The 25,990-nt window shown below is 40.7% G+C and overlaps 2 protein-coding genes across 3 annotated transcripts; both read left to right on the forward strand.

The window, feature by feature from the left end:
• The first annotated feature begins 4,238 nt into the window (after positions 1-4,238).
• LOC310878522 (lactadherin-like) lies at positions 4,239-16,084 on the forward strand. 2 transcript variants are annotated; one of them, XM_083792852.1, is made up of 10 exons: positions 4,239-4,613; positions 8,426-8,551; positions 8,647-8,778; positions 11,207-11,320; positions 11,456-11,637; positions 11,812-11,967; positions 12,150-12,294; positions 13,873-14,057; positions 14,366-14,521; positions 15,175-16,084. In XM_083792852.1, the coding sequence occupies exons 1-10, from the start codon at positions 4,544-4,546 to the stop codon at positions 15,316-15,318; spliced, it is 1,410 nt and encodes a 469-aa protein (XP_083648978.1). In that variant the 5' UTR covers positions 4,239-4,543; the 3' UTR covers positions 15,319-16,084. The 2 variants fall into 2 exon arrangements, with proteins under 2 accessions (XP_083648978.1, XP_083648977.1); XM_083792851.1 differs by having other exon boundaries at positions 4,240-4,613; positions 13,855-14,057.
• A 2,442-nt stretch (positions 16,085-18,526) lies between these two features.
• LOC310854601 (hyaluronan and proteoglycan link protein 3-like) lies at positions 18,527-20,343 on the forward strand (the record flags this gene model as incomplete). The annotated part of the gene is made up of 5 exons (XM_083759276.1): positions 18,527-18,650; positions 18,766-18,988; positions 19,086-19,231; positions 19,448-19,750; positions 20,054-20,343. The coding sequence occupies 5 exons, from the start codon at positions 18,527-18,529 to the stop codon at positions 20,341-20,343; spliced, it is 1,086 nt and encodes a 361-aa protein (XP_083615402.1).
• Positions 20,344-25,990: the final 5,647 nt, after the last annotated feature.

Raw genomic sequence — 25,990 nt, forward strand, 5'->3', positions numbered from 1 at the left:
ACAATAATACAAAGACTGTTAACTGTGAGTGGACGACCCAATTAAGCGTTAGGCCTACACTTGTTTACAAGAGGGTCCACCATGTTCAATTCATCACTGTCTCTCTAGATAGTAACTTTAAACACGCCCGCCCCTATACGTGAGACTAGGAACGTTAAAAGCATATAGGCTACACAAGGAATGTTGTATTATCCAGTTACCCAGTGTTACTACACCTACTCTAAAAATACAACAATATTATTATTATTATTAATAATAATAATAATATCATTGATTGATTGATTGAAATACATTTTTTTTAACAGTTTGCAGAATTACAGTACATTTCAAGCACAAACTCAATACAAAGACTGTTAACTGTGAGTGGACAACCCAATTAAGCATTACACTTGTTTACAAGTGGGGGATTCAGATTTTACAGAGGCCAGTTTCGAATTGCAGCCATTCGTAGGTGCCCTTTGAGAGCGGTGGTAGGGCGTTCCACATTTTGGTGGCATAGGAGCGAAAATAATTTAGACCCTTGTTTGTGCCGAATCTGGGTTGTACATGGTTTGTTGCACTCCCTCTGGTGTTGTGGGTGTGGACTTCGTTTACATTAAGGAAGTATTTAGACAGGTACATGGGTATCTTGGTGGTGTATCGAATCTTGTGGACCAGACCCATTGCAAGATGCTGTACTCTGTCGTCGACCCTAAGCCATCCCAGCCTGTCAAAGTGGGCAGGGGTTAGGTGGGTTCGGGGGGTGAGGCCAAGTAGGAGCCTGACAAGTTTGTTTTTGTCTGGAGCCTTGTTTTAAGGGCCTTTGAGGTGCTGTGGTACCAAGAGGTGGATGCATAGTCAAAGAAACCTTGTACGAGGGCTCCTGTTAAGGTCTTCAAGGTGTTTTTGTTGACCAGTGAGGAGATCCTATAAAGGAATCTTGTTCTTTGATTGACTTTTTTGATTACGTTGGTGGCCATTTTATCACCGGAAAGATTGGCCTCCAGGATGGAACCTAGGTAGGTAATTTGATCTTTTCGTGTGATAATATTGTCACCCACTCTAACCAAGAAGCCATCTGCCTTGCTGAGATTACTATTTGATCCAAAGAGAATGGATTCAGTTTTTCCCAGGTGTAAGGATAGTTTGTTATCAGCGAGCCAGGTGCAGATTCTACCGAGTTCAGAGCTGAGGGTCTTTTCAACCTGCAGTTTGTTCCTGTCCGAGACCAGCAGTGCTGAGCCATCTGCGAACAGGAACAAGTTGCAGCCACAAGCTGATGTCATGTCGTTAACATATATCAGGAACAGTAAAGACCCTAGTATGCTTCCTTGTGGGACGCCACAGCTCACTGGGAGGGGGGGGGGGACAGTGTTCCGTATACCTCCACCATCTGTTCTCTCCCCTCCAGGTAGGATTGCACCTAGCTCACTGATGTGCTATCAAAACCAATAGCTTTAAGCTTGTTAACCAGTATGGAGTGGTTCACGGTGTCAAAAGCCTTTTGGAGGTCCAGCATGACCATGCCGCAGTATTTTCCAGCATCCACCTCGTGTTTGATGTGGTCGCTCAAATAGAGGAGGCATGTGTCAGTGGAGTGGGATGTTCTGAAACCAGATTGGAACTCGTACAGCAATTTATTAGTGGCAAGATACTTTTCAACCTGTTCATAGACTATTTTTTCCATCACTTTCGAGATGGAGCTTAGAATAGAAATAGGGCGGTAGTTGCCGGGTTCTAATTTACTCCCTTTTTTGTATAGGGGGGTTACTTTGGCCAGTTTAAAATCTTGGGGGACCTGTCCCTGTTTGATGGAGAGGTTTACTATGTGGGTGATGACTGGAGCTATAGCCACTATACACACACCATCATCAACACACACACACACACACACACACACACACACACACACACACACACACACATATATATATATAGCCTATTGGGAGGGAGGGGAGCTCCGGGTGGCTCATGGAGTCGTGGCTGGGGGGCAGGCTGAGGCTCGCTGGGCTGCCTTGCGTGGGAGGGGGGGGGGGGGGAGAGAACAGATGGTGGAGGTGAATGGAACACTGTCCCCTCCCCTCCCAGTGAGCTGTGGCGTTCCACAAGGAAGCATACTAGGATCTTTACTGTTCCTATATGTAAACGACATGACATCAGCTTGTGACTGCAACTTGTTCCTGTTCACAGATGACTCAGCACTGCTGGTCTCGGACAGGAACAAACTGCAGGTTGAAAAGGCCCTCAGCTCTGAACTCGGTAGAATCTGCACCTGGCTCGCTGATAACAAACTATCTTTACACCTGGGAAAACTGAATCCATTCTCTTTGGGTCTAATAGTAATCTCAGCAAGGTAAATTACTTCTTGGTTAGAGTGGGTGACAATGTTATCACACTACCTATACCTAGGTTCCATCCTGGAGGCTAATTATCTTTCCGGTGATAAAATGGCCACCAACGTAATAAAAAAAGTCAACCAAAGAACAAGATTCCTTTACAGGATCTCCTCACTGGTCAACAAAAACACCTTGAAGACCTTAACAGGGGCCCTCGTACAAGGTTTCTTTGACTATGCATGCACCTCCTGGTACCACAGCACCTCAAAGGCCCTTAAAACTAGGCTCCAGACATCCCAAAACAAACTGATCAGGCTCCTAATTGGCCTCACCCCCCAAACCCACCTCACCCATGCCCACTTTGACAGGCTGGAATGGCTTAGGGTCGACGACAGAGTACAGCATCTTGCAATGTGTCTGGTCCACAAGATTCGATACACCACCAAGATAGTGAAGATACCCATGTACCTGTCTAGATATTTCCTTAATGTTAACGAAGTCCACACCCACAACACCAGAGGGAGTGCAACGAACCATGTACAACCCAGATTCGGCACAAACAAGGGACTAAATTATTTTCGCTCCTATGCCACCAAAATGTGGATGTCATTAAGACATGCGACTGTGTGTGCGTGTGTGTGTGTGTGTGTGTGTGTGTGTGTGAGATGCAACTTGGCCTGTTGTAGCGCCACCATGAGGCTGATTTGAAAACTGTCAAGTGGCATTTCTTCCTCAGCCTATAGACCGATTCACAGAGGGGTGCCCTGGGCGCGGCCATTACTGAGGGGTAATCCATGGAGCAGGTGCTCCGTAGGCCAGGTGTAGCTAATCAGTGCTGCAGTACTCAATGGTACACCCTCAGTAATGGCCGCACCCAGGAAACCCTCTGTGAATCGGTCTATAGTGGGAATAGGCAGGATATTCGTGGATATGCACGGCTTTGGAGTTTGGATATCCGTGGATATATGCACGGCTTGTGAAGCCGTGGATAAGCACGGCTTGGGATACACTGCCATGTCTTCCTTCTCAGAATGCATTTCTTTCATGTGTATTCCAAGGGATTCGATTTCCCAAAAGTTGCGTAACTGATCTGACAGTGCCTGTTCCTCTCCGACGCTGATGTGCATCACTTCAATGTTCACAACTTATGATATAACTAATTTTTAATAACATAATGAAAAACTTATGAATTGAACAAGGACCCTCTTGTAAACAAGTGTAATGCTAATTTGGTCGTCCACTCACAGTTAACAGTCTTTGTATTGAGTTTGTGCTTGAAATGTAGCCTACTGTAATTCTGCAAACTGTTAATAAATATTTCAATCAATCAATACCGCCACCTGTGTACTTTTAGCTTTTTTGGGAATGTTTTTGAACCAAATGTATAGGAAACAAAATAATAAAGGGACCCATAAAAATGTACGGTATGGTAGGCCTACGGAGTCTACGGACCGTTTGTTAAGTGCATGGGGGTCTCCCTGTTTCTCTTATAGAATGTTTGAAGCAATGACAGAAATGAGCAGACAAATAGGCTATGGGCTGAAATTGGCAACCCACCTGAAAATGTATTTTCTGTTTATATTAGAGATGGAGTTTGATTGATTGATTGATTCTTTATTGCAGACTCAGGGGAATCCATATCACAGTACAAAACACGAGGTGGGTATCCTATAGAGTAGTAGACAAACACTATTACACCAATTTTACCAGCGATCTTAACATTTTAACAGAAAAGGGGTTTTACTAGCTATTGTATTCGTCACGCTGGCGTCCGCCTGAAGTAGAGGTTTCTAGACACAAGGTGGCGTGCCAACCACGTAAATGGTGCCCACTGCCCAGCACAATTTCTGCGTAACATGTCAACCTTATTCCATACTCCTGAAGGCTGGAGAGTTGCTCAAACGGTTTTAAGACTTCAGCCAGGCTGAATCAGCCTAAATTATTCCAAAAATAATATAGTAGTAATAAATAGGGCTAAAATTCATCTCGGAGATTGTTTTATGCCGTAGCCTATGATTATTATGCCATATACATGATTTGAATATTGTCTAATGAATTAATACTGCGTGAATGGCCACATAGTTTCCGGGGTTGCTAATCCGTGACCATGACCATGAATCTAATTTCAAGCCCGCCTATGTTATCCACCCTGTCAATCTGTTCAGCGGCCATCTAGCGGTATAGCGTCGCAGAGAATTTGAGAGAAACGCAGCGCAAAGGAAACAAACATGAAACTTCCTGGGCACTTAAACTTGATATACTTGACAAACTTTATTGCCTGTCTTTGTTCGGTGAACGGTAAGTCCCTTTGCTAACTGTTTTTGTGAAGCAACTGAAAATTTCAATTTACTAAACCGACTTGCTATGAACCGGTATTTATTCATTACGGGCGCTGCAGGGCAGGCTATTCTTCATCTCAAAGATGCCAGTTCATGTCACCCGTAGCCTATTTGACAGACTTTGATCTGAATGTGGCAACTGTAGCTCTGTAGGCCTAACATTTTTATATGTTTTCAGCATGCCATTTTCTTAACCATCTCTTATCTGTAGCTCTATAGGTTAGTTACACTGATCTGTGATCTTAAACGTAAAATTTGCCAGTAGCTTTTGATACCGGAGAATAAAAACAGGAGACCAAAATACAAAAACGAGAGAGTTAATTGCATGGCAACACCACAACACAAATAAATACATACATTTTAATTAAAGGCATTTACTACCAAACTTGAAGAATAATCAAATGCTTTTAGCAGATGTTGGACTGTTTGTATTTCAGGTCAGCATAGTGTCTATACTATAACTGTCTATAGCACTAACACACCAGTGATTATAATAAGAAGCATGTTTGTTAAATGTCATGAAATTAGCAGCATGTATAGCGTTTGTTCTAGTTACAGTAGACCTATATATGGAAAATATTGTCCTATAATGTGGCTAACATGAACCACATATCCAATACAAGCCTTTGTGTGTGGCCTGCAAAGTATAGGATCCTCAGATTTGTGTCACTGTGTCATGTAGGGTCACTTCAAAATATAAATGTACAGAGATAATGATATTGAGGGTATACATCAGGATATGATTGCGGTATCGCTGATGTTTATGTGTACCTTAGGATTACCCTCTGTCCACCTGCACCTGTCCACTTGTTGTCATGAGATCAGGTGGGACGTAGGACCTCTGAGCCTCTTCACTGGTGTGTAATTATAGTCATTACTGAGGTGTATTGCACGCGGACGGTCTGACCTAACTAATCCCCCAATCTCTTAATCCCATACTGTAAACACATTCTGTTATTAAGCGGCAACCAAATTAAGATTAGCTGTCTATTCAAGAGGTTCTCGAAGATTCATATACTCATAAAGCCTTGCTGAGGTTGATTTTCAGTAATAGAGCAGTAGTATAGTGTGTTCTTAATTTTAAAACCTACAAATGTATAGAAATGGTAGGAAACTGTGATGCATTTGTTATAAAGAAGAGGACGTGATAATTATCCTTTTAAATTGGATATTTTCCAGTTGTGCTATTACACATGTATTTGCAGTGTTTATTTGTTGTTTCTGGATAAGGAGAAACGAGTCCTGGTCTGCTAAATATTCAATCTCACTGGTTTATCTGGATATGAAAGAAAGGCTGTTTTGATACTGATGTTCATGCTGAAACATGTACAGTTGAAGAGCCAGTCTGTTCAGTGCAACAGTTACACAGCCACTGTTAGGTTAAACGACTTAAACTGGTGTTCTTATACATGCAACTCTATGTGTTCATGGTAGTACACATTGTTAAAGGAAAAAAAAAAAAAATCTGTGATGTGAAAATAAAAGGTCACTGGAATGTTGTCCACAAATTCACTTCGGGCATGCAGGGATCAAAATCCAATGAGTTACCAACAAAATGCTGAAATAGAATATCAACTGTGATTTATTTAAATGAGAATTCAGAGGTTTCTACAACCGCAGTCCTAGGTGCCATTTTCCTGGCCTACAGTAGCACAGATCTATCAGTCAGCACTTTGGGCTATAGCCAAAGAAGGCCCCAATTCCAATGTTGCTTTGTGTTGCTACAAACCTTCAGGCTAGAACCAGAACAACAAAGCAAAGTAGATCAATATAATTGCTCTATAAATAGGAGCAATAGGGTCCCAGTTTGGAAAGGTCTTCATCTGAAGTGTATTATTAAAGTGTTTTATTTATTTAGTGACAGTGTATCTAAATGTATATACAGCGTGTATATGTCACCTTTTCCACAATGACTCAGTGCACTGTATCATCATCAAATCATAAGAGAAGACCGTTGAATGTCACATATCTCGCAGGGGTGCAGCTTGGTGGTCAAGTGTCAAAAGGTCAAATTGTTGATGAACTGTGGTAGCCTACATATAGCGTCTGAATGTTCAATGTAGAAAGACGAGACTGATTGCATTTGAAAGCCTGTCTTGGGAGGACACAGTAGGTGATGGGCCTTGCTGCTACACCACTTGTTTGCTGGATGATACCCATGATTGTTGTAAACTCTAAGTACTGGACCCTCGTCTGGTTTGACAGACAGGTAGTGTGTGTCGGCTGGGTGGTGTGTGACAATCCGGTTGGAGTATACTTTTGGTACGGCCACAGGGGCGGCGGGCCCGGGAGAACAATAACGCGACACGAGACAGTATCACGCTAAAGGTTCACAAAGTTTATTATACACAACAGGAACATATATAGAGCTGGATCCCAATGACGTGACAACAACAATGGAGACATATAATAACCGCTAACTGCAGCAAGGCTGACCTTGCTGTCTGAGATGTCTCTCGTAGCCTAACTATAAAGGATGCTACAGTTCAGGCAGTACACAATACATTTCAAGTACACTGTGTACTCGCGTACAAGTACACAGCCATGGGCGATCAGATTATAACAATGATTAACTGTAGCCATGTTATATTGGAGTTACCGGCAGAGGCTGAGCATGTTCCTGTACATTCAGCTCACCTCAATCCAGGGGTTCCTGTCATGGGCAGCAGAGGTCCAGGCGTTGACTAAGCCTTGGTTGTTGAGCCGAGCCAACTACATGTTATAGCCATTGTTCTCAGTGGATTTCAGTTGAGCTGTGAAGTAATTGCAAAACTATTGTAATTATGTAACTATTGTAACTATGGTAAATGGTGCATTTATATAATAGCAGCTTTATCCAAGGCGCTTGACATAGATTGTGCATTACATTCACCCATTCACACACACATTCATACACCAATGGTAGAGGAAACCAATACCATGCACTGAACTTAATGAACGCACCAAACTGCTATGGGTTCAGCTTCTTGCTCAAGGACACCTCAACAGTAACTCTAGGGGGGGCCCGGGATCGAAAAAAGCGGCTGCTCTACCTCCTGAGCCACTGCCGCTATTGGTTTGTATGTCACTCTGTCAGTCTGTCTAATAATTGTTCAATACACTGGATCATCATCACATCATAACACAAGGCCATGAAATTGCATATAACTTTAATCCACATATGGTGTAATTTGTTGGTCAAAGGTTAACCCATTTAGGCCTAAGGCCGATTCTAAAAACGCCTCTAAATCCTGACCTAAGGTTTCTGAAAAACTTAAAATATTTATATAGCAGCATCAAAATCTTTACATTTTTGAATACTGTACATACTGTACAGAACCCAAATATGGGTTCCCGGCCTGAGGGGGTAAGATACCAATAGGGGTTCCCGCCCAGAATGGGGACTAAAGTCATCTGGCAATGAGTACCTATGCACACTATAGGTTGGACTTGTTAGATTTTGAGTGTAGCCTAAATTGTATGTGCATGCATTAAGTGAGTGGCAAATTGAGTGGCAAATTGAGTGGCAAAGTGAGAATTTAAGATTGTTTAACGTCGTTTTACGCAATCAGATAGGACTTTTCTGTTTGGATGTATGCGAAGGCCAGTAAGTAGTTTTTTGCCACACTCAGTAGGCGTATAGGTGTTCCCACATAACTTCCGGGTATGATGATGATGTCACGTGTATACCTCTAGTAATTTGATGTCTCTCCTTTCTCTCTTTATTTCCTCTCCTTCTTACTTTCTCTCTTGCTGTCTGTTTGTCTCTCTCTATCTCTCTGTGTTTCTCAGGTGACTACTGTAAGGTGAATCATTGTCATAATGGTGGAACATGTGTGACGGGGGTAGGGGAAGATCCCTTCATATGTATCTGTGCTGATGGCTTTGCTGGCGATACCTGCGACCAAAAAGAGACCGGTACAGACAGGAAGAGGACACTTTTGGAGAATAGTACAGAAGCACAGTTTACATCATACTCCAAAACTAATTACTTCTCTGGAATCTCCTCTCAGGACCCTGCAGTCCTAACCCCTGCAGGAACGATGGCTCATGTGAGATCATCGCTCCAACCCGGCGAGGTGACGTGTTCAATGAGTACGTCTGCAAGTGCCAGCCAGGCTTTGAGGGCGTCCACTGTCAGATCAGTAAGTATACTGTACCAATACCTGCATTCCTGTCTGACTATGACTCATTGGTACATCCTGTCTTGTCTGACTGCCCTTCACCCAGACATCTGTCCGTCTGGCCCACGCTGCAACATCTTATTAATTCTGCTCTGTTGGCCCTGGACACAATTCAACTCCAATTACCCTCAAGGCATCATTATTATTAATATAACTTTTGTTTGCCAGATTAATGCCATTTGTGATTCTAAATTCTAAAAGGACACAACATATGGACAGACGCACGACCGCATGCGTGCAGTGCACTGTACATACACATTTAGCAGCATTCAGTCAAGGAAGCGATCCTCTAGGTAAGATATGGACAGTGTATGTAGTGTACATGGTATTGGCTGGCATGTACTGTAGATTATTTGCTTGCAAAAAGTGCAACCACCTAAAGTTATTTTCCACACTTCCACAGCAGTGTGAGAACGGGGTAGCAGCTATCTTGGGAATTTCCTGAAAGACCTTTATTCAGCTGGCCGTGCGTTTGTTTAGCTAATTAGCAAAATGCCACTCCAGGTCTTTTAGCATGCAGCAAACGTCCACGTGAAGATTTAACATTGTGTCTGTTTGTGCTTCCCACAGACTTCAGCTTCACCATAAGCCTGAGTTATCCTCAGTTGCGTGCTACCGAAAATAGCTGATCTACAAGCTCACAACGTGTCGTGCCGTGGTGTGTTGTGCGCTATAGATCTGCTATTTTCAATGCACAGTATAAATCAGGCTTTATGGATCAAAGAACTTAATTATGACGAATGCCATATCCTCTTAAAATAAACCCTGGATTACTGATTTGGGTTGGTTCAACAGTTTTGTCTCGTGGTAACTGCAGGGAATTCTTGTATTTGAACTTCCTTAACAGTGTCAAACAATGCAATTACATTCAAATAAGATCTAATTCAAATTCAAATAATAATAATAATAATACATTATAAGTTTTAAGAAAGGGAAGGAAATGGAATTGCTTTTCATAAGTCATATTTTAGTTTTATAGAGAGGAAGGATTTAAAAAAATATTATCAATAAATTAATTATTATTATTCAGAACGTGACAAACAAACCCATTCATTAGTTTGCGTGCACCTGTGTTTTGTGCTAAAGTAAACTAGCTTACGGTATCCAGCCACTGAAGCCTTACCAGAGAATCAGAGTAGTGCTGACATGGCATTTATTGGGGGAAAAAACAACTCATCCTTCAAAGTTCCAGTTTGACCACCAATTACAATGTTTGTGCAGTCTGGCTGTTCACTCCCACTGTACGTATTAAGTCACAGACGTCATGGTTTCTATGGGTCCGTAGACTCCGTATACAGTACTGTAGGTGGGGGATTGGGTGGAACACACAGTCTGTCCAACTAACCACTTCCTCACATACTGTAGCACCAATATGACTCCACCCTATTCTGAATGACGATGCACGCAGTCGATGACCATTAGGTGTAGTCACACTGTACAAACATCACTTGTTCCTCATGTATGTTCACAAGATGTGTACTCTACCTCTCTGTCTGTGTCTGTCTGTCTGTCTGTATTAACATGAACATGATGTAAACAGGTCTTTGTCTGGGTTTTAGAATGAAGTCTAGAGGAGTCTCTGAGGTCCAGCAAGAAGGGTAGAGCATCATCTTCCACTGGTTGACAGACCTATGGATGATGTTATGTATAGTGTACATCAGTTCTCTCAGTTTGATATGGTTTGGTTTGTCCAAAAGCGGTAGCAGTACTTGGTAAAATATCCTACAGTATTATCCTTTTGATAGTGATTCTGATTTTCCCCTGCAGGGTGGCACCCAAACAAGCCTCTCTATCCGTGTGCCCTATGTCATGAAACAACGCTGCCTCCCTGTGGGGAGAAGAATGAATTGCATGGCTCCATGCAAAACATCCCCCCCCCCCCCCCCCCCCCATGTCCTCAAAATCAGTTTGGAGGTGTATCATGTCCCCCCTCAAGTGTTGCTCCTTATATGGGCATGTCTGTTGTCACCTGGTGCAGAAAGGCAAAATATGAACCATCAGTCAGTGGTGAGTTAGAGGTACATGTATAGGCTACCTCATATGTCTGTAGAAACTGTAGGATCCGGAATGCAAATGTAACTTCGAAAGTGTCAAAAATCAAACAATTAAAGGAACACTCTGGAATTTAAGGTAAACAGTAAAATAATCCAGTGTTAATGTCACTCGGAGAGTGTGCGACGAAATGGACCATAATATTCAGGATTTTACTGTGTATTTTGTCTGGGATGTATTGAGCACAGCTGTTCACCACTAGAACACTAGACATTTTAACTCATAGTATGTGTTATCATAGTTCTTATACAGTAGGTCTCAGAGTATTCATCACTACTATTCGTCAAAAAGTTAAGATGAAATGAATCATGGACTGTGTATTGTTTTCTTATTCAAGATGTGAATGACTGTGCCAACCAGCCCTGTAAGAATGGAGGGAAATGCAGGGATCTAGATGGAGACTACACTTGCCACTGCCCCTCACCCTATGTTGGAAAGCAATGCCATTTACGTAGGTCCACCATTACATTTAATTTAATTGTCATGTATGTGTATTTTCAACCACACCTTTATTCCAATTAAAACAAGATGGTAGCATCTCTTTCTCTTTGTGTGTGTTAAAATGTATGATATGTTTGCATCTCAGGCTGTATATCTCTGCTGGGAATGGAGGGAGGGGGAATTGTAGAGTCCCAGATGACAGCCTCCTCTGTGCATTATGGTATTCTGGGACTTCAGCGCTGGGGCCCTGAGCTGGCTAGGCTCAACAACCAAGGCTTAGTCAACGCCTGGACCTCTGCTGCCCATGACAGGAACCCCTGGATTGAGGTGAGCTGAATGTACAGGAACATGCTCAGCCTCTGCCGGTAACTCCAATAGTAACTATGATCATACAGACAGAATTCTGTGATTCCATCATTGTGTGATTAGGCCTCTTTCTGGATTAACATTATTGAAAATCTAACCCTATCACCGAGAGAGTAAAATGGATCCTCCTCTTAGATCGATATGCAGAAGAAGATGCGTCTGACAGGCATCATTACCCAGGGTGCCAGTCGCATGGGCACGGCCGAGTACATAAAGCACTTCAAGGTGTCCGCCAGCTTTGATGGAAAGGCTTTTGCCACCTATCGAGCGGATGGCCAGAGGAAGGACAAGGTCAGGAGATTTGCCATGTCTCAACTGTAGCCTACTTTACAGTTGGATTACTGTAGCCTACCATACATTCTTCTGGTTTGTGTTTACTGTAGTAGCAACTTTCACATAAAGTAATTTGCCTAAAGGTTTAATCAAACAACTTATTTCATTAACCAACTCTGTTACCTTTTTGGTTGGTACAGGTTTTTTTTGGTAACACAGATAACGACAGCACAAAGACCAACATGTTTGACCCTCCAATCGTGGCCCAGTACATCCGGATCATCCCTGTGGTGTGCCGAAAGGCCTGCACACTTCGCATGGAGCTGGTGGGCTGTGAGCTTAATGGTAACCAAATCCAAGTACAGTACTGTTTGGTGCACTTTCTTGTCTAGCCTACTTCCATTCACTGGCTACCAGAACAAATGCCTTATCCTTTATTCAGACTAAAGACAAGTCCTATCATGAATTAAAATACATTTTGTATGATCCTTTGGGCAAGAACTGCTTACTGAAAGTATCTAAGCAGTACAGGACGTAAGTAATGAAGGAAGTTACATTAATACAGTACAGTTATGTTTACATTACCAGACATGAGAACCACGTTGAGAATTGAGATTAGTTGAAAATCACAGCTTCCGAAGTCCTGCTGAAGTCCTGCCCTCTAGACACTTTCTGTTGCAGTTCTTCACCAGGTTTTTCTCCTTGTGAGATAAGAAAAGCCAGGGAATGAGGTTAATTGCCAATGCCAAGACGGCAATTGGCTGGATTGCCATTGAAATTTCCGCATTGCCCCAATTGCACACAACATGTGTATCTCAAAAGCTTAATGGACTGATTGCCATAGAACTTGGAGCAGCACGTAACCTGTAGGAACAACTAGTAGGGCTAGACTCTTTGTAGAGGCTTTAGTTTCCATTTTTAACTGAGAGAAAAACCTCTACATCCCTGACATTAGTAAAACAACAAATGTAGAAATGTTTTCACTCTGTATTTGTTATGGTGTGGTTTGACTCTTGTTGTTGTTGCCCTCAGGCTTATTTTAATGGCATAATATGAGCCCCCATTTAGCTGTGGTTAGACTGCAGAGAAAATGTTATGAACAGTATTCAGTGGGCAGCAGTAATTGAAACACATGTCCTTTCAAGCCTGAAGACACACGCACACACTTTTGCTTTTCCATAATAATATATAATATAATAATAGGCCTACACATATAAATAAATAAAGTGGATTGGATTCTGTAAACAGTGCAATCATATAACCCTTTTTTTTTTTTGATATTTTTTTGCGGCTTACGCCTTTATTGATTTTTTAAGGGATAGAAAGTAGGCTGACAGGAAACGGGAGAGAGATGGGGGGATGACATGCGGTAGGGGCCGTGTCGGGTCCGGGAGTCGAACCCGCGGCACACCGCGACTGGATCACCAGTCCGGTGCCCAGACCGTTACGCTACGGCCTGGGCCCATATAACCCTTTTATCCAAAGCACTTTAGAATGAATCCATTCACACTCCTACGGCTGAGGAAGCCATGCAAGGCACCATAGGGATAATAGTCACCAACACTAACCCAGGAAAACCTCCCATTTCAAAAGTAGCCGCCACTCTACCTCCTGAGCAAAAGTTGCATTAAGGCTTTTTTATTTTCATATATATCCGTCGTATCTGTTTTTCTCTGCTTGGTTATGGGATGAAAAATATATGTCAATTGATCAGAGAACTTTTCACCATTTTCCTGAAGTTTCATGTGTATCCATGAAAGGACATCCTTTATCTGTTCTCTTTCTTTTTCTATGGGTGAGTCTTGAGATCATTGGGTTGTTTCATCTCTGCTGTTCTTCCTGTCCTCTCTCTCTCGCTCTATCCTTGTTATTTTCCTCTCCTCTGTCCCTGCTTTTTATTCACAGTTTATTCAAACGCGGCAGGTTGCTGTGAGACTCTGGGAATGAAATCCCGCCTTGTTTCTGACGGGCAGCTGACAGCCTCAAGCTCTTTCCGCACTTGGGGCATCGATAGCTTGACCTGGCACCCCCAGTATGCCCGGCTGGATAAACAGGGGAAGACCAACGCCTGGTCAGCTGCCACCACCAACCGCTCAGAGTGGATTCAGGCAAGAGAATCACCCATTTTGGCCTGAGATCAGATTCTAAAAATGTCTTCTACATCCTGAGAGTTTTCTGAAAAAGCTATGTTTCTACTGTATGTCAGTCGTTCTTCGACTTTTCAAAAATATCAGACCTACAAGCTCGAGTGGCGCGCTATGAGCTTGTAGGTCTGCTATTTTTCAATAGCTAAAGCATAACATAATGCTAACACCAAAAGGGGTTCCCGCCCAAAATGGGTTAATCTGTAATAATCTTTTAATGTATCAAGTTGATATTATGATGTATAATATTGTTCTCTGTGTTCCTACTGTAGGTGGATCTAGAGAAGACCAAGCGAATCACAGGGATTATCACCCAGGGTGCCAAGGATTTTGGGGTGGTTCAGTTTGTATCAATGTACAAAATAGCCTACAGTAATGATGGACAGTCTTGGAGCATGGCAAAAGAGGAGAACTCGCAAAATGACAAGGTCAGACAAATCTCTAAAATGTCCATGCTGTTATATATCAAGAAAGGCAAAAAGACCCACAAATATCATAAAAGAAAGTCCACTCTGGGCACATCTATTTCAATGAGCAAGTTGCATTTACTATTTCTGATCATTACTGCTAACACAAGTTTAAAGGAATACTTAGCCCCCAATTACTTTTTAAAATGTATGTTGTGAAACCTTGAACTCATGGACAATTCTTGTGTTGCATTCCTTCACGGTGAATGAAGAATGTGCGTGGTTCGTACATGAGACTGTTTTCATTCAGTCAAGTCAAGTTTCAGTGAAAATGTGGTGTTTTGGAAATAATGAATTGCAGACTGAGATCTGTATTTGAGTTTTGATATACCGTGAAGGAATGTGACACAAAATAAAGGTCTTCAAGAGGAAAAGGTTGTTTTGGGTCTTATTTTAAGGTTTTTCGGGTTTGAGATACTTTTAGTGAAGTATTATTGCATAAACCCTCATCTCTTAGTGCAACAGAGTGTAGCTTCAGCAGGACCATGACAGACTACTCGTATAATACCATATAATGACTGCTCAAACCATTAACTCTGAACTGCTGGGTGGGGTCAGTAGAATATAAACTGAAAGGTGTTCAGGGGTGAGTTGGCTCTCTATTTCTCTTGCAGATATTCCAAGGCAACGTTGACAACAACACTCATAAGAAGAACCTATTTGAGCCTCCGTTCTATGCTCGCTATGTCCGTGTTGTGCCATGGGAGTGGCATGAACGCATCACCCTGCGTATGGAGCTTTTGGGATGTGATGATTAACGCGTCATTACCCACAAACCAACAGTGCTATACACAGAAACATACTCAGTGTTAATTAATTTAACTCTGAAAGGTCAAATTTAACGTAATCTTTTTTTACTGTCAAAGTTACATTTTAGGATTGTAATGTGTACAGTATTTGTTTCCAGCCTCCCTTTCTCTCCTGTCCATACTTCAAGCTGCACCGGGGTAGAAACATCCTACCTTTTTCTAACACAAGGACCCAGAAGCTGAACATGTATAGAATGTACCTGGCCGGCAATGGGATTTAATTTAATTTAATTTCTGCATACAAGTGTGGATAAAGCTAACGTCAGCTGAATAGCTGGAATAATGTGACTTTGAGTTTATACTATGTATGCATTTATTCGCAGAGAGGACATTCTAGTGGCTCAGCAAGTGGTTTCCCTCCACGTTCATGAACTTTACTTGCCACATAGGAGGATTTTTATTGGTTGCTATGTAGTCCCCCCAAAATTGGCACCTTGTGATTGTTGCTTTCAACACCTACAGTTATGCTATGAACTATTACTACGCTGACAGTTTCATGGGCTTAACCTGTTCTTCTTCTTCTTCTTCTTCTTCTTCTTCTTCTTCTTCTTCTTCTTCTTCTTCTAATATTATGCTGACTCATGTGGTAGCTTGCCTTTTGTAGTTGACCAGGGATCAACATGCCTAGTTCATAATTTTCATGCAAAGTCCATAGTTAGAATAATATGTATAATAATTATATATATTTTTTAAATAAATTGGTCTGGAATGGAAATCACAAGGTGTACAATTAATTTATGTTATGAGATATAATTAAAACATGTCTATATTCAAGCATTAGTATATGAAACACTGGACACACTATTCAACTATTCAACACTATTCAACCAGATATTTCTTCCCATTGTTTGCAGGAGCATTTGTAACAAGTCCTATACTTTAGGTGCCACTGGTTGCAGAGGAAGTTCAGACGTCTGTTCAATAACTGAAGTCCAAAATGTTTCCATAGAGTTGACACTAAATTATTTATTATCTGTCCAAAGTCCTATACTTCGTTCTATACAAAATAAATACAACTAGAACTGCACTCTGTCGAGTGCCTACTTGCTTGTTGCACAGAAGTAGGCCATAAATGGCCTACTAGTGCGCAAGCAGAGCGTGCAAGTACTGTAGACCGCTACAAACTTTCAAATCTCAGCCTCTCTGTGAAAGAACGTTTGCAATATTTAATTATTAGGTTTAGCTATTTGCTACGTACCTTGCTTTTGGAGGAGAAAAATAAGTATTTTGAAGTATGGTAATGATTACTTATGCCTGTTATGGCAGTGGTGTCAGATGAGATTACATACATGTATACATAGGGGCATTGCCTTTAGTCCACCGGGCCGACACTGAAACATGTCATCGTTACGTCACCATCGATAACCAATTATACCCTGGCATTGATACATATATTCATCACGTCATATTCTCATATGTATATATATGTGTATATGTCTATATGTATGTACTGTATATGTAATTTCTGAGTGATTAGTGGTATAATGTGGTTACTCGGGTGGTTTGATGCATATGTCTCTTTTATTAATCCACACTGAAACATATCATCATTACGTCACTATCATAAACCAATTATACCTTGGCATTGGTACATAATCTTCATCACGTCATGGGACATTTGAGGTCAGATGTAGAGTTGCTGGCCAGTGGCCGGACACAGAAATAGATGGAACGGTGAATGATATAGGGCTCACCATGGTCTACATATTATAACATTTTTCAAATTTCACCTGACCTCTCCTTTAAAACAAATGTTGTCAGACCTTCACCAGGTCAAAATGTCACCAGGTCAAAGAATCTGAAGTGTCTACAATGAAATTATATGAAATTTGCTCGGAAATGGTTTACTCAGAGTCACAGCTTGGGTGAGTTTTTGGATTACATTCTCTATGTTAGACTAACGGGCATTGGCCTGCTTTTTATGACAGTAATTACACCCTGTCATGTCGACCCCTCATCTCTCAGCTACACACAATGCCCTGGTATTTCTAGCCCCTGGCAACGGCTTTCATCTGTTCACTATGAAATGAATACACAAGACAGACATCCATAATATACAGTATCTGTGGTCTCTGTGTCTAAGCTATGTGGTTACATATTTTACTTGTGTAGACCTATGTGATTTCCACAACAACAGGATTCCGGGGAAATAATAATAATCTGTACAGGAGGAAAAATGTTAATGTTTTAACTGTAGGCTTAACAGGAAGGTAGCGTCATGGACATTCTGCTGTCATTTGGCTTACACTTTTACTCTGCTCCGCCGTGCACATCTTCCACTTCTGGTCCTGGACGGTAATGCTCTTCCACTTTGCTTTGTTGCTACTTTTTGACCAAAGAAAACAGCAGTCTTTGTAGTCCTTCAAAAATACATTTTGTGGTAAGTGATGATCAAGATGCAATTAATCAGTGGTGGGAAAAGTAGGCTTCTTGACCCCAGAAGGCTACTTGAGTCAAAGTATAGATATACTCCTGGTCAAATCTTACTCAACTATAAGTGAAAGTTGCTCTGTCAAATTGGTACTTTAAGTAGCACTAGTATGTAACTTTTTTAAATTAACAAAATGTAATTTTGTCCAATCTGTATGGTAGAGTATGTTAATAGCCTACATTACAATATAATATAATACAATTTAATAGTAAAAATACATACTTGCGTATTCAAAAGTACAAGTGTCAAACTACATTTTCTGAAATATCACGCTAAAAACGCATTGTTAGCTTGTAGATCTACTATTTTCACTATATTTGAAATAGGGCTTATGTGGTTAATTCATAATGTACTCTTTTCCATTCCTAGAAAATCTTTGGAGAATAGGATACACCACCAATATAAAACTAGGCTAGGTTGAAAATTTCAGTTCAGCAACATCATTTATCATGTAAATGAATAGTTTCTTCATGTCTTAAACAAATAAATATTCTTAAACACAATATTTGGATACATTCAACACAAACTTGTGAATGTGTGCCAGAATTCTTCTTAACATGTCATTTTGTGACATTCGGCACTTGACTGTCTTGTCTTGACTGAACTGAAACTGGAAATGATTAAGTAATAAATATCAAGATGTGATCTCTCTTATTAGGGCCCCAGGCTTCCTGCGTTTCCTAAAAGAAAAGACCAGTTATTCATAGAAGTTTGTGAAACATCCTGATGGCAAACTACCTTCAGCCACTACTGATGATGGGGCTTCTCTTTGCATGGGTAGTCCAAGCTTCCCCTGACCACAGCCACTTCTTCTACCAAGACGTCCTCAACGGAAATGGCAAGAAAACCTGTATGTAGTCCATCTGATATGTCATATTTGCAATGCCTATTGGTGCAACAGTGGAATCTTGGCTTTGTTAAAGTGCAGCTGACCTCTTCTCCCTATGGCTTTATACCCTTTCCAGTCCGTATGAATGGTGTGAAGCTCAATGTGGACACCTCCAAGGCATCTGTGTTTTCTCAGCGTGGGGGAAATGCTACCCTACCATGCAGATACTGGTACGAACCGGAGCTGAGCTCCCCCAAGACAGTGCGGGTCAAGTGGTCCTGGGTGCCTACAGTCGGCGGCCAAGAGACAGACGTGCTGGTGGCCGTTGGGTTCCGCAATCGAAGCTTTGGACCGTTCAGGTTATCGATGTGCACTGAAGATGAGACTATTTTATGATGAATATTAATTTGTTTCACACAACATAAACTGATGTCTGACTGTGTCTCTGTTGAACAGGGGCCGCGTGCATCTAAGACAGGACGGTCCGGGAGATGCTACACTCTTGATGACAGAGCTTCAGCTGAATGACATGGGCCGCTATCGCTGTGAGGTCACACATGGGCTTGAGGACAAGAGCAGTTTAGTGGACCTTGAGCTACACGGTAAATCTATCTTTAAATTGTTTTTGGGACGATTGCTATTCAGAGTTAACATGACTTCAAAACGTTGCATGAAATAATTCACTCCACTACAATGTTTTTATGTATTGATTATTCTTTAGTTCATGATTGTCATAGTGAACTTCACATTTGAATGACCTTTTATAAATGGTGGATAACTAATTTGTTCTTACTGTACATATACTGTACTTACTGTAGGTGTGGTGTTTCCCTATCAGCCCCCACACGGACGCTACCATCTGAATTTCCCGGGGGCCCAGCAGGCCTGTGAGGATCAAGACTCGACCCTGGCGACCTTTGAGCAGCTCTACCAGTCCTGGGAAAAGGGTCTGAATTGGTGTAACGCAGGCTGGCTTGCTGACGGGACAGTCCAGTATCCCATCACCCAGCCCAGAATACCCTGTGGAGGAACTGGCCTGGCTGCAGGTGTGAGGAGCTATGGCAGACGCAGTCGCCACCATCATCGCTACGATGTGTTCTGCTTCTCTTCGTCACTTCGTGGTGGGTCCTGAGTACTATGTGCTTGTGCATGCGTCAATGCAGTTGCATAATTTGTGCGTGTGTATCCACAGCAAACGCCAGAGTGTAGGTTTAACACTGAAAGTTTAAAAAATAATCAATATATAGGTCTATGAGTAATGTCTCCCATGAATTAATCTATCATTCCCCCTGCTGCTGAAGGTGAGGTTGCTGGCAGCCTGCAATGCATATTGGAAATGGGAAAGGACTGTATAAGAATACTGTATAAGACAACATTTCAGAAAATAAATAAATAATGAATTAATTGGTTTTGCTTCTCTCTAGGGGAAGTCTACTATCTCCAGCACCCGCTCAAGCTGAACCTGACGGAGGCCCAGGTGGCATGTCAACAGGAGGGTGCTGAGATAGCTAAAGTGGGCCAGCTCTACGCTGCATGGAAGTTCACAGGGCTCGACAGCTGTGACGCTGGCTGGCTAGCAGATGGAAGCCTTCGCTATCCTGTCACCAGGCCCCGCATCAACTGTGGTCTCCCTGAACCAGGAATACGCAGCTTTGGGTTCCCACCTCCACAGCACAAGCATGGAGTGTACTGCTTTAAGTCAGTTACTGAGTGAATATATGCCTATACTACCCATTCAGAGATGTCAGAAACAGCAAGTTGATTTAGATTCCTTCAGTGTTGTTGTCCATTTTAGAGCATGTTGTGATGGTATGCTGTGGCATACAGATTCCGCCATCATTTCAACGTTGAATTTCAATCATTACACAGTAACATGCTCAGTGTTAAACTGTAATGAGTTACACATGTATAAATTAACACTTGATTTTATTGTGTATCATTTCAGAGTAATGGTCGTATAGTACATTTCTGGTGCATCGGTCCATCCATAAATTACATAAATTACAATGAAAGGGGAACTTTCAATATATATTAAATTGTACTGTATGTCTCCTGTACTTTTATGTGATGGACTCTAAAAAGTAGTCTACGTTGTTATAAGCTATTGAACATAGAAGCACAAAAAGCATTACTGTAGTGTAAAGGCTTCACCAATACCTCAGTTAATTTCCACAATATAATAGGTGGTGATTTAAAGAAATTCTGTGATATGAATGTGAATTAACGTTTTGTTATAAAAATAAAAAATATTTTTGTATTACAATTACATTATCTGTCCCCTCAAACACCTTGTATAGAGGATCATATATGTTATGTTGAATTACATGCTCTAAGAACAGTTGACCACCAGAGGGAGAAATGTGACAAGTGAATGGTATCTGCAACTACAAAAAAGAATATCAGTCTAATTTTATACATTATGTTGAGATCATTTTGTTATCTAACTTTTTAAGTAGTTTTATCGTCAGATAGGCCTAAGTATATCTTAAGCAGAGAGAGATTACATAATGTTTTTGAAAATATTGATCAAATCAAAATGTTTTATAGAATTCTTCATTCCATAAATAGAAAACATGGGAAATAGTGCTATATGGTTTAATCCTGCTGCAGCACATTTGATAATCTGGGAAATTTCAAATTTATATTGAGAGCCTAACTCAAATGGAGATTTGGTAACTGCCAGCAGATGGCAGTCAAATGTTTCAGATGCGTGAATGTATAGAACAAAATGTACAAACATTTTGTTCTGCTTTCATTCTGCTTTCATTCATTCATTTAAAGGAATCTTGATGTAGCTATAGCCTATCACTCATACTGGTAATATTTGTTAGTCCACAAATTAAAGAAAATACATAAAAAGCATAGTCTGTTGACCTGTCTGTCTAGCATCAAATGTTGGATGAGTGAGAACTTTCTCAAGCTAAATGAGGATAAGACAGAAGTTCTCATAATCGGTTCTAGTGAGCAGAAAGAATCAATAATAAGCAGACTTGGCAACCTGACTGTAGAAAGTAGCAGTACAGTAAAGAACCTGGGGGTTATTATTGATTCTGAATTGAATTTTAATTCACACATTAATCATGTTACCAAGATTGCCTTTATTCACATTTGAAATATTGCACGAATCAGAGCCTATTTGTCCTTGGACGATGCAAAAACGCTAATCCACGCCTTTGTTTTTTCTCGGCTTGATTACTGCAATGCACTTTTTTCAGGACTGCCTAAGAAAACAACTGACAGATTACAACTTGTCCAAAATGCAGCAGCCAGAGTTTTTTAACTAGAACTAAGATGAGAGAACATATTACTCCAGTTTTGGCATCACTGCACTGGCTTCCGGTTGTTTTTAGCATTGATTTTAAAATTATTTTACTTGTCTATAAAGCTCTCAATGGTCTCGCACCTTCCTACCTACATGACTGCCTGCCTAAATATGTCCCAAACCGCCCCCTAAGGTCTTCCACTGCTGGCCTGCTCGCTTTGCCTAAAAAAATGGCAACTAAAAAATACGGGGAAGCAGCTTTTTGCTTCTACAGGCCGTCGGCATGGAACAAGCTCCCACTGTACCTTCGTCAGGCAGCCTCTGTAGACATTTTTAAAGCTCAGCTCAAGACCCATAAGCCACTTCTACAACATTGCTTTTAATTGATCTTTTATTTTTTATTTTTTGTTATTCATGTCCTCACTGTATTGCATTACTGCTTGTTTTTTAATGTCGTTGCCTTGCTTTTCTTTTATTCTCCATTGTTCTGTAAAGCACTTTGAGCTGCATTTCATGTCATGAAAGGTGCTATACAAATAAAGTTTTATTATTATTATTATTATTATTATAGTCTAATCATGCATTTTTGAAGCTTAGAAATATTGTTTGTTTATAATACAAAAAACATTGCAATGTATGTTACATGCATTCTCTTTGCAAGTCCTTGGTGAACTGCATTTATGGACTTAGCAAACTGTAGAAAATATGACCACTTATAAAAGCAAGTGAGTAGGAACGCAAAATATGAGTCAACATTCAGTCTTAATGGACTCTTAACCCATTCTTTTCTAAAAAACAATTATTACAGGTATTATCCCGTGTTGGAATTCAAGACAAATTAAAGCTTGAAAGAGTAGTACGTTGCGCATCAAAAAACATTGGATGCAGCCTCCCTACACTTTCCTCACTCTATTCCACCAGAAAAATTAGGAAGGCAAATAAAATCATTGCAAACAACTCCCATCCTGCACATCACCTCTTCAATCTCCTCCCATCAGGCAGGAGATATAGAAGTATCCAGAGCTCAACATGTCGCTTCAGGGATAGCACTTACCCTGTAGCCATTAGACATCTGAACTCATAGTATATACATATAGCACTTTAAAAGAAACTGAATGTAATTTCCTATGCTGCTGGTTTTTGTTTTTGTATTGTACTGTCCTTCTTGTTTGTGTATCTATGGTTGTCTGTATATGTTGAGTATATGAACCAAGACAAATTCCTATCACTTGTTGACATGGCAAATAAATTATTGAATCTTGAATTGAATCTTGAATCTTGAATGCATTAGTATACTGGCCATTTACTTTTTGGTTATTATTCCACCTGTAGATTAAAACAACTGCCCATATACCAACATCTCTTATTCTCTGAAATGTCAGATTTTTGTATTGACAGTGACATTGATGGTGGTGACCTTAGCCTTGGACCTGTACAATAAAAACATTATCATGTCTTCACTGTAGCCTATAAGCATTATTCCCACCAAGATTCCTATCTATACATTTTGACCGTGACCTTGATTGTGACCTTGAACTTTTACATTTTGGCCTGGTGTTAAATCCTACCAAGTTTCATAAACTCCCCCTTACGCACGCACGCACGCAAGTCGCACACAGTCAGTTACAATAAACGAAATACCATATTTGTGATCTTCTGTGTTTTGTGTGTGTTTGTTTTACCTTTTGAATCAAAAGTGTTATATTGCAATGGTATGCAATATGCAATACTACTCCATGTTTACATAATGTTGGAGCCATGGTATTGTGGTATAACAAAGACCACAGGGACAAGATTGTGTGATTTGCATGTAACATTAACTAGCTGTCTAGCCTACATGCACGCATACACATTACGTACTCACACACACACACACACACACACACACACACACACACACACACACACCCTCACACACACACACACACACACACACACACACACACACACACACACACACACACACACACACACACACACACACACACACACACACACACACACACACACACACACACACACACACACACACACACACACACACACGTCACACACACTGCCAGGAAAGCAGATTCAGATTTGCTAATCTTGTTATGCACTGCACTGCCTCCTAGCTGCCAAATAGCCTAATAAGTGTATGCTTCAGATATTTCTTTTTAATAGGGCTAGGATTAGGGTTATTAAAGTTATTTTACAAAGACCACAAATGTATTACAGAGGCAGAAGTGTTTTTATATATCCATCTTTGGCGGGAAGTCGGGAACCCATTTTGGTGTTTTACCCACTCAGATCGGGAACCCATATTTGAGTTCTGTACAGTATGTACAGTATTCAAAAATGTAAACATTTTGATTCTGCTATATAAATATTTGAAGTTTTTCAGAAACCTTAGGTCAGGATTTAGAGGCGTTTTTATAATCGGCCTCAGGCCTAAATGGGTTAATTAAATCCTGTGTTGCACAGTAAATAACATTAGAATCAGCTGGGAGACATCATGCACAATGTGTAGAGATAATATGTGTGTCTTAATTTTGTTTTCATTCATCATACAACTGAACAGAGTATGAAATATAACCATAAGTAAACAGGATATAATTCTGGAGTTGATTGGCTCTCTGCGTAAATGATTGACCTGAAGCCACATGATCCTAGTATAAACCAACTTTGCAGGTGGCTGTACAGCCATATTATACATGTTTGATCTGTGGTCTTTTAAAATTTTCTTTGTTTTCTTGTTGAAATGTGCTATACAAATAAACTTGCCTTGCCTTGTCAAGTCATTCATGGAGCTGGCAGGTAATTGTGCAGATCTGCTAGAGAGCATTTTCACACTCTGACCCTCACAATTTTGACACAATCCTGTGACTTGAATGTGCGTCACACAAGGTTCATGTGAATGAATGTTATACTAGCAATTGGCCCGGTGCCATATTGGCATTTAGCCTTGTGAGCAGAATGAATAGGCCTATCGTGCATCCATTGTGTCCTTTTCTTTTTCCTTCCTCCCTGTTTTATCTGCATTTCTTTTCTTTTCCCCCTTCCCCTTTCTTAATTTTGTATTACTATATATATATATATATATATATATATATATATATATATATATATATATATATATATATATGATCCTGTGCCTCCAGAGGTTGCCACTTACACTAACAATAGAATCAAGTCCATGAAATGTTGAATTATTGTTGAAGTATTTATACATTATTAAGCCAATAAGGAGCTTGGGAGAAGGCATTGACAGAATAGAATAGAATAGAATAGAATAGAATAGAATAGAATAGAATAGAATAGAATAGAATAGAATAGAATAGAACCAAAGCTGGGAAATCATCTTTGGCCTCAAGGCACAAGAAAACATACTTTAAAACAGAAATACAAGACAATACAACAGTATATAAGATCATGTATTGTGGTACAATAGTATCCCATGATGTCAAGTAGAGCATGGGTTCCTAAAGTGGGGTCCGAGGACCCCTAGGTGTACTTGAGGGAGTTCCAGGGGGTACCTAGCTAGAGATAGTTAGGAAACAAACTCAAATGGACCCGTTAGGGTCCATTTGGTTCCATTTGTACACTCTCAGAGTTAAATGAACAGTGGTTTTACAATATAAATTGGGGTACCAGAGATAGAAATGCCATTAAATCGGGGGTCCGTAGCATAATGCGTGTGAAACTGGGGGTCCATGAAATTAATATGATTCGGAAAAACTGCTAGAGCCATAAAAATCCTCCCTTATCGGGGTCACTGGCATATGTTTTCAAATGGGGGGTCCGTGGCCTAATAAACGTATTTTCTGGGTCCTTGACACGAAAAAGTTTGGGAACCACTTAAGTAGAGTAGGACCATGACAATCAAAGATATTATTTGATACAATGGTAATCAGTTTTGTTTCAACAGGTCAACATACTGGACACAAAATACCTCTTGAATAACCTTTTCACTGCCAAATGTATTTTGAACTACTGGCCTTACTGTATATTAACCACAGAGTAAAAAGCCTGTATTACCCCTTTTGAGAAAAGGATTATTGTCAAACAAACTTGCACTCCTTGAAAGTTTCTCCGTGTCACCACCCTGTGGAGTTTCAAA

The sequence above is a fragment of the Protomyctophum parallelum genome (genome assembly GCF_964188405.1).
Source record: "Protomyctophum parallelum genome assembly, chromosome: 2".
NCBI lineage: Eukaryota > Metazoa > Chordata > Actinopteri > Myctophiformes > Myctophidae > Protomyctophum > Protomyctophum parallelum.

What these genes read in the sequence shown, in the direction of transcription:
- LOC310878522 (XM_083792851.1), top strand. Translation starts at nt 4,544, where the DNA reads ATGAAACTTCCTGGGCACTTAAACTTGATATACTTGACAAACTTTATT. An exon ending in CTGCGACCAAAAAGAGACCG is followed by an intron (nt 8,552 to 8,646) that starts GTACAGACAGGA and finishes ATCTCCTCTCAG; the next exon opens with GACCCTGCAGTCCTAACCCC. An exon ending in ACCGCTCAGAGTGGATTCAG is followed by an intron (nt 14,058 to 14,365) that starts GCAAGAGAATCA and finishes TTCCTACTGTAG; the next exon opens with GTGGATCTAGAGAAGACCAA.